The 9,096-nt window shown below is 34.0% G+C and overlaps 1 protein-coding gene across 1 annotated transcript; it reads left to right on the top strand.

Moving 5' to 3' along the window:
- Positions 1 to 721: 721 nt before the first annotated feature.
- Positions 722 to 8,739, top strand: LOC104889493 (microtubule-associated protein 70-1). The gene is made up of 11 exons (XM_010674725.4): positions 722 to 1,176; positions 3,708 to 3,793; positions 5,193 to 5,258; positions 5,356 to 5,526; positions 5,714 to 5,884; positions 5,968 to 6,123; positions 6,222 to 6,368; positions 6,989 to 7,060; positions 7,141 to 7,653; positions 8,037 to 8,224; positions 8,337 to 8,739. The coding sequence occupies exons 1-11, from the start codon at positions 996 to 998 to the stop codon at positions 8,353 to 8,355; spliced, it is 1,770 nt and encodes a 589-aa protein (XP_010673027.2). The 5' UTR covers positions 722 to 995; the 3' UTR covers positions 8,356 to 8,739.
- Positions 8,740 to 9,096: the final 357 nt, after the last annotated feature.

Below are 9,096 nucleotides of genomic sequence, written 5' to 3' on the forward strand. Positions count from 1 at the left end.
GAACAGAAACATCCATCACATTTCACGTGTCAACAATCTCATCACCCTAATTAATCCTTCTTTTCATTCTCTAATTATGAATTTCACTAATCAAACAAAACATTTTTATATGGATTATCCGGTATCAAAATTGATTTTATTATACAAAAACTGTTATATTAGCAAAAACAGATTACTCCCTTTGTTTTTTTTAATTGCTAGTATATTTTTGTATGTACAACAATTTATGCAAGGTTACTTTCAAGCTTTTGAGAGTGTATTATTTGACTCATTTAATATAAAATAATGAGAAAAAGTAGTAGTTTTGGCATTTGGGTGGAAAAAAGAAAAATAAATATAAAAGTATTATTTTATGATGGATCAAATATCCCAAATAAGAAAACATAGCAATTAAAAATAAACAAGTATTTAAGAAAAATGTAGCAATAAAAAATTTACACGAAAACTTATTTTATGGAAATGGTATATTATATACAAAAACGAGCCGTATAAAAGATGATTATATCATATACAAACAAAATATATCAAACAAAAACTGATTATATCAACGAAAACTAGCCATCATTTAATTTTCGATAAACAATAAGTTATTGTAAATCCGATCCACGTAACTTTTTTTTTAATTAAAACCTTTAAACATGCCAAAATTCCAATTAAATCCCCGCCTAAAACCCCCCTTTATAAATCTCATTCAAAATCAAAATCAAAATCAAAATCCCCAATTTCAAAAAAAGCCACAAAACAAAAACCCACATTCACATTCACATCACTCACTTTCTCTCTCCTCTTATTTTTTTTTAAAAACTCATTCCCCAAACTCACTCCTCCTTTCTCTCTCTCTCCTAATATTCCAACAGCTAAAATAGTACTACTACTACTTTCTTTCTCCTACTACTACTTTAAATTTCTAGATTGAAAATCCCCCTTTTTAATTTTCTAGGGTTTGTTTGTTAATTCCGACGAAATCCAACCAGATCTCGCCGGAAAATTCAAAAATGGCGAACGGAGAAGTGACGGCAGCACCGGCGAGGTTGACGTCATCAGCATCATTTAAGTATAGGAAAAAGAGTGGTGGACATTCTAGAGTAAATTCTGAGGTTGAAGATGTTGTTCATTTTTTACATGGTTCTGATCCTGTTCGTATTGAGCTTACTCGTCTTGAAAATGAAGTTCGAGGTTTTTATTTTCTCTCTCTTTTTTTTTTGTTTTTGAAGTTTGATCGCCATTTTTGAGTTTGGTACTACATGTTTTATGATTTAATTGATTGTATTATTTTGGGAGAATTTTAACAAATTTCTGGGTTTTCATCTTTTGGTGAAGTTTGATCGTCATTTTAAAGTTTGATTGATGATTTAATTGGTTGTTTTTTTTTTTTGAGAGAAATTTAACAGCTTTTTGGGTTTTTATTTTTTTGGTGAAGTTTGATCGCCATTTTTAAGTTTGATGGATGATTTAGTATTTAATTGGTTGTTTCTTTTTTGTGAGAAATTTAACAACTTTTTGAGTTTTTTTTTTTCAATTTTTTGGTGAAGTTTGAATGCCATTTATAAGTTTGATAGATGATTTAGGATTTAATTGGTTCTTTTTTTTTGGGAGAAATTTAGCAACTTTTTGGGTTTTCATTTTTTTTTATTCTTTTTTTTTGTGGGTTTGTATTTTATTTTATTGGCATTTTGGTACTTTTGAGTTTCATTGATGAAGAAAGGAGTTAGAAAAAAATTAACTTTTTGGGTTGTGTTTAATGGAAAGTTTGTGGTAGAATTAATTTATTCCTCATATTAATGGGTTTATTTTAATTTAATTAGCATTCAAATTGTTATTGGAGAAAAAAAGGAAATGGGTTTTTACTTGAATGAAAGCTTTTATATTTTTCCTCATATATGCACAATTTTAACATTTTCTCTAGTAAAAAATTTTAAAAAAGAGATTTTTCAAAAGTTTATATTAAGACGAATCTAACAAGATCTTGACAAAATTATCTAATAAATATGTAAATAATGCTGAAATTTAAATGGTGCAATTATATATATAAAAAAAAGGAGGTATAAATTTATTGTTTGAAAAGTCGGTGTGATTTCTGGCGTAAGTATCTTAGAATGAAAGTTGGTCAAGGTTGGGAGAGGATGTTCCGTTAAGACAGCTGAATGTTGTCAGTTTATTTGATCGTTTGTTTCTTAATGGAGTAAAAGATTCTTTTTTTTATATTTTATAAATATATGTATGATTTTTAATTGAGTTTGTAATTCTAGGATCATTGCAGTTTTTCTAGTAGTATTTTTTAATCGAATGATTCAGTTCTAATTTAAATGGAGGTTTTTGTCTCTATTCATTATTTATTTCTTAATTTAATATAAAGAGAGAAATTTTGTTGTGATTTAGCATGTTGTAATTTTAGGGTTCATGTTCTTTGATTTAAATTATCCATTTTCTTTTTCATCCTTTTTGGTGTTGAGTTGCAATAATGTATTCTTATATTCTATTCTGATATCAATGAAGTAGCAAAGCATCTAGATTGAGAAGTTAATTTTGATGATGATGTTTCCTTGGAAAATTCTTTTTCCTATTAATTGGATATGCTATTATGTGTTAAAGTGAATGTTGATGATAAGGCTCCCTTGAGAAATTTCTTTTTCTCCATGATGCATATGATTCTCTTTAACAAGTGCAAATTGTAAAATTTTGTTGAATTATAGTGCGGTCTCATCTGTCGATCAAAAAATCGTGAATTCTGGATTTGGGTTAGTAGATTTCTTTTGTATATTTATTGAATTTTTTTATTAAAGAAATTAAATACTAATTGGTAAATTAAAGTTTGTTTCTTGTATTGAGTAATAGCTTAGAATTTAAGTATACATTCTTACTAAAGGAGAAATTACAAATTTCCTAGGACGGCATGGCGTGAAAAATGCCAGCATTCTTTTTGAAAATGAGGGAGTAGTTAACATCCCTATAATACAACTTCCTTCCATAGAAACACAAATACTCAATATTGAAAGTGAAAAGATTGTTATTAGGTGAATATATAGGGATCCTGGTGGGCTCTATGTGAGTCATAATTTTGGGATGTATATTATGATGGCTGTTTTTGGAGACTTGGAGCAGTGAAAGCAATTTAGTGAAAGCAATTTAGTGAATCTGCATGTTACATGGGGATAGACAAGGCTTCAAATTGGGATTTCAGCCGTCAAATTGTATACCTAAATAGTAGGTTAAACTTTAAGCTGCTGAAGACACTATATGCAGTCAGTGGTTGTAGTGAATGATTTATGAATTTGTTTTTGCTTATGAATGTAGATATTGGCTACATTTCCTAGTATTGCTGTAAGATTTCCTGATATGGCACGAGTAATAATTGTGCATTTTACAAATGTATGATGTTCCTTGTAACTAGCATTAACCTCTTTAGTTGAGTTTCCTTCAATAATATGCCTTGTAACTAGCATTAACCTCTTCGGTTGAGTTCCCTTCACTTTTTTTATGGGAATGGGGTAGCAGACTCAAAATTAATTATTTTTAGCAATTATACCCACGTTAGATCCAGTAATCATAGTTATACTTGACCGTCCTTCAAACTGTAGGATGTTTGCTATCATAAGCTGGTGCACAGTCAGATGGCAGCAGAAGTAATATCTCTATAACTGTAATATGATGTTCTCTTATAATTCTTTTCTGGATATCTTATGTATACTTTTGTGTTTATGCTGCAGAGAAGGATAGGGAATTAGGAGAAACTCATGCAGAGATCAAGGCATTGAGGCACTCAGAACGCCTTAAAGAAAAGGCAGTTGAAGAGGTATTTCTTACTTAAAGTCTGCTCTATAATACCTCCTCTTTTTCGATCTTTTAGACCAGTGTATGGAAAGACACACCATGTAATTAGGTGTGTGGTACACTGGGTGATCAGCTTTGCTCTAGGCAAGGTGATTACAGAGAGGCGTAGAGGAGTTCGAGGAATTGGAGACACGAGAGGCATGCCTCTGCCTGCTTCAGAAAGTTTTCTCTTTAAGCTTTTTATTTTTATAATCGGATCTATTAGATCTACACCTCTTTTTAAAATGCTATGGTGTTGTGGTACATTGTTATGAATTATCAATGCTTTATAGCTAGTTGTTGCTATATGTAAGCATGTAAATACTCTTTACAGGGTCAATCATAGTTTTACCTATGGAACATAATTGCTTACGTGCGCACTTGCACTTCTTGCCTTTATGCCTAGGCTTTAGGAACCTATATGTGACTGCAATTCTGGCCTTATCAAGCATTTTGATGTTAGATTTTACACAAGTCACACATTGTGCTAATGTTATCTACAACTTGTTTGATAGGGAGGATTTGGATGGAAAAGAAAAAAAGAAAGCAATTAAATGAGTATATTTAGTGCTGAAATTCAGATGATATTTCGTAGGAAGTGATGATTAAAGAAGTTGATATAATATTCACTGTCCAGTTTCAGGAGGACGGAGAAATTATAAATTTGTCAAAACTTGCTTCTTCTCTCCCCTTCCCCATCTTGCATTCTTAAAGCTATGTAGTTAACAAACATCGATTTGTTTTAATTGTTTCCATTAAACCAAACAACGGAAGATATATTAAAAAAATTTCCCCCCTCTTTGCTTCAATGAAAAAAATACCAATCAAGCTGTTAGTGGCAAATACGGTAGCTTTTCTCGTGTGGCACATGATAGTATTATAGAATGTTGTACATTCATTGTTTAGAGCAAGTTAACAAACAAATCATAGTCATTAATGATTAGAATGACAAGTTACTCATGTTTTCTCCTGTCAATGGAACAGAGGACATTGCAATTCAATGAACTTGATTAATTTCCAAGGATTTATCTTCTGAAGAAGATCTTCTTTGTTGAAGTAGATTTGTGAAAAGAATATTTTAGAGGTACAAAGTTCTGAAATCATGAATCTAGGTCGAGCTGCAAAACAACGCTTCTCTACAAGGACTCTTAATGTGACTTTCTGGTTTCTTTTACATAAAAATGACATCATAATTGACTAATTCCACCATTTTTGGCAGGGAGATCAGATTTTGCTTTTCGCTAGCACCATATCATAGTGATATGCATAATATCTGTATTACCCCCCCCCCCCCAAGCTTATGTTTGATACACCTTCTGTGTTTGTATAAGATTGAATCTGGATTGTTTGTTAATCAAAAGTTGGTTTGTTCTGTATTGCAGCTTGATGAAGAGCTTCAGAAGGTGGATGGAAAGTTAAAAGCTACTGAAGCTGTTCTGGAAAGCAAGGTACCAAGCATAAATATTGTAACCTTCTTTTAGATAACTAACCATAGAATTTGATTTTTGGATGCTATAACGAAGTGGTGTTATCTTAATTTTGCAGAACCTTGAAATTAAAAAGATAAATGAAGAAAAGAAAGCAGCCCTTGCTGCACAATTTGCGGCAGAGGCCACACTTAGACGAGTACACGCTGCTCAAAAGGATGATGATATGCCCCCTATAGAGGCCATCCTTGCACCACTAGAGGCAGAGCTAAAGCTGGCTAAGCAGGAGGTATATCTTCTTTTTGGTATTGCATCAACCATAAGTTACTTTCTTCTTCAAAATTAAATATCTGTGGTGTTTTGCATGATCGTTGGGTACATCGTCAATACCCATATCCCTAATGTTATTATGTTTCGTGGTTGAAAATTCATTTTTGGTTGGAGTTTTTGAGTAAGTGGTCTATTTCTCTTTTCAGATTGCGAAATTGCAGGATGACAACAGGGCATTGGATCGTCTCACAAAATCCAAGGAGGCTGCACTTTTGGAAGCGGAGAAGACCATTGAGATGGCTATGGCGAAAGCATCCTTGGTTGATGATTTGCAAAACAAGAATCAGGAGTTGATGAAGCAGATTGAGATCTGCCAGGTACACGATTTTGGTTACTCAAGTCATCGTGTGGCAATATGGTCTTTTTCAGCTGCTTATTGAAATTATATGGATTGATACAGGAGGAGAACAAAATTGTGGACAAGATGCATCGTCAAAAAGTAGCTGAAGTTGAAAAGTTAACACAAACAGTTCGTGAGCTTGAAGAGGCAGTGTTGGCCGGTGGAGCTGCTGCCAACGCTGTGCGTGATTACCAGCGTAAAGTGCAGGAAATGAATGTAAATTTTCTCACGATGGATGATTTTCAAGCAAAAAAAAACTTTGGTGTTTGCCTATGGATGCACTTTACGCTGATTCTGAACTCCTTTTTTGATAGGAGGAGAAGAAAACTCTAGACCGGGAGCTTGCTCGTGCTAAAGTAAACGCAAATAGGGTTGCCACTGTGGTGGCTAATGAATGGAAAGACGGAAATGACAAAGTAATGCCCGTAAAGCAATGGCTTGAAGAGAGAAAATATTATCAGGCATGTAATCTTTGAACCCCGTCTTTTATTTTGTTGCTTTTGTATGACCAGTTATCTCCTAGTGTTGAACTTCTGGTAGAGGGGGGGGGGGAGCATTGACACAAGGAAACTCTCTTCAAACTTCTAATGTTCCTTCATGGTAATTCCTGATGTGCGTTTCGAGGAATGAACATGCATTCTATATCCAATTTTTTTCACCTTCTAAAAAGAATAACTAGCAAAGGTCCACATAGTGATCCTCGGAATCTTTTTCTTGATGGTCTATTATAAAAACATGTTTTTCTGTTTGGTCTACAATTGGCTATCATGATGAATTGATGACCCTTATAAAGATAGAATGGGTATGCTGTTATGGAGCCTAAATTTAGTTTCACCTTTCTCCCTCATATGATCAATACCTTGACATGTTTGTTGTGTGTATTATTGCTTTCTTCTGTTCTTGACTGATGAGTAGAATGACAGAGACGGGGTTGAAACTGAAAAAGGCATTTTGAAAAAAGGACCAACTGTAATAGCTGTAACATGGCATAACAAGCACACATTTTTTTTTAGAAAAATTGTTGTAGATGTGGGTTACTTACTGTTTCTAAATGTTCATTCTGTTTGCTATTTCCTATTAGGGAGAAATGCAGCAACTTCGGGATAAGCTTGCTGTGGCTGAGCGCACAGCAAAAGCAGAAGCTCAGTTAAAAGTGAGGGAATTATCTTCTCTTCATTGTTTTACATCTTTCTCTATTGTTGACTAAAGCTTATGTGATTGATTATTCATCAGGAGAAATACCAACTGAGATTTAAAGTTTTAGAAGAAAGATTAAGAGCACCTGCGAATGTCAACCCTTCCCGTGTCACCCCAGAAAGAAGAAGCATAAGCAGTGGTAGATCAAGGCGCCAATCTCTTGGAGGAGTGGAGAATTTCTCAAGGTTGGCTTCTAATGGAACATCTAAGAGAACAACAATTTCTCCATCCGGGACCCTGCGATCTAATAGTGCTGTTGCATTACTAAAGAATGCAAAGAATTCTTCACTGTCGTTTGATGGTGGTGATAAATCGCAAGGAGGTAAACCATGTCCAACGATGGCCATTGCAACTTCAAATGGTATTGACAAGATCCAAAATGGCTCCCAAAAAGAGGATGATCACAATCTAGTTGAAAAAACAAAAACAAACTGCGATGACTATGTATCTGGGGCATTGTATGATATGTTACAAAAGGAAGTGGTAAGTCTCAGAAAAGCTTGTCATGAGAAAGCTCAGAGCATAAAGGATAAAGATGATGCTATTGAGGTTAGATACTGCTGTAATTCCCAAACTATTTTCTATCTTAGATTCTGTTTGCTCGTCGGAACATTTTAAATGGAACATAATCTTTTGTGAAAAATATTTTCCGAGGGAAAGACAACTAAAAAGTAGTTTTCATTTGTTTGATTCCTTGCAAGAAAAGTTCTAGAGAGGAGAGGAAAAATGGATATGAGTAGGAGGTCAGAAATACAGAGGAAAATGTGGCATTCAGGAAAATTTTCTTTCATCCTTGGAAAACTATCTTGAAATAACAGAAGATGGGAAAACTACTTTTCCAGGAAAATGTTTTGCTCCCAAATAAGCATTCTCTTAATCTTAGTGCTGTGATTGTTACGTCATATCTAATATTTAGTGTGTGAGTTCCTCAGATGTTATCAAAGAAGGTTGAGACTCTGAACAAGGCGATGGAAGTTGAAGCAAAGAAAATGAGAAGAGAAGTAGCAGCAATGGAGAAGGAAGTTTCCGCCATGCGTATGAACAAGGAAAATGATCAAAGAAATAGGAGAATGAGTATGGCTAGAGGGGTTGTTAGTGGTTCTCACCCACATTCTGCAAGGTAAAGTACTGTACAATTTTGCACGTTGCTTGTTGGATTTGATATCCGTTTTTCTCTCTTCGGTTCTATTGGAGCACTTTTCACAACTGTGCTATTTTTTTTCATCATTCAGGAACATCCGGAATTTATAGGGGATGCTCTTTGCAACGAAATGCTTATACACAAAGGATTCAGTCCTTGAAATCTAGAATGATAGGGCCTTTGTATGTTTTTGTTCCTTCACTTCTCGCGCTTTCTTCTGACATACCTATATCTTATTCTGTAGGCTTCCTCAGTCCCACTATTCATTTGTAAAGAGCTGACTTGTTAATTGTTCCAGGAAGAGTTACCTCAATCTTGTATATTTTTGTATTAACAGCATGATTGTGAATTTTTCTGAAAGTAATGGTATGTGAAGTAGGGTTTTTGTGGTAATCTTCTGAAATTTACAACACTGAACAATTATCTGTTTAGTGGAGAACAAAAGTGTATATCAACATAACTATTTCTACCTTTTATACTTTGTTTTCTGTGAATATGGGCAACTCGGTATGTACATGGCAAGGTTGCATGCATGCCCCAGTTATTACCTCAGCGCGCGACACTGTCAGATTGCTGCTCGTGAATCATGGCTAAAGCTACGCTACTTTCATATGAATAGTTATGGATGATGGATCTCTTCTTAGTGCCTGCGAATTCAATGATTGAATGTGGAAAGGAAACCAGCCAGATTTAGACCTTAAGTTTCCTCCTCATATTTTACTATTTTAGGAAAGCTGGCCAACATTTTGCTTTAAGTATGTTTTGAGTGGATATAGCATAACAATGAACTGATTCATTGATTAAGGAACATCTAGTGGAAATTTACGCAAATTTGTTGTATATTTCTACCT

The sequence above is a fragment of the Beta vulgaris genome, chromosome 3, assembly GCF_026745355.1.
Source record: "Beta vulgaris subsp. vulgaris cultivar EL10 chromosome 3, EL10.2, whole genome shotgun sequence".
Classification (NCBI taxonomy): domain Eukaryota; kingdom Viridiplantae; phylum Streptophyta; class Magnoliopsida; order Caryophyllales; family Amaranthaceae; genus Beta; species Beta vulgaris.

Excerpts from the sequence above, each read along its gene's own strand:
- LOC104889493 (XM_010674725.4), top strand. The coding sequence starts at position 996 with ATGGCGAACGGAGAAGTGACGGCAGCACCGGCGAGGTTGACGTCATCA. Across the intron at positions 3,794-5,192 it reads AAGAAAAGGCAGTTGAAGAG|CTTGATGAAGAGCTTCAGAA; the intron begins GTATTTCTTACT and ends TCTGTATTGCAG. Across the intron at positions 7,061-7,140 it reads AAGCAGAAGCTCAGTTAAAA|GAGAAATACCAACTGAGATT; the intron begins GTGAGGGAATTA and ends ATTATTCATCAG.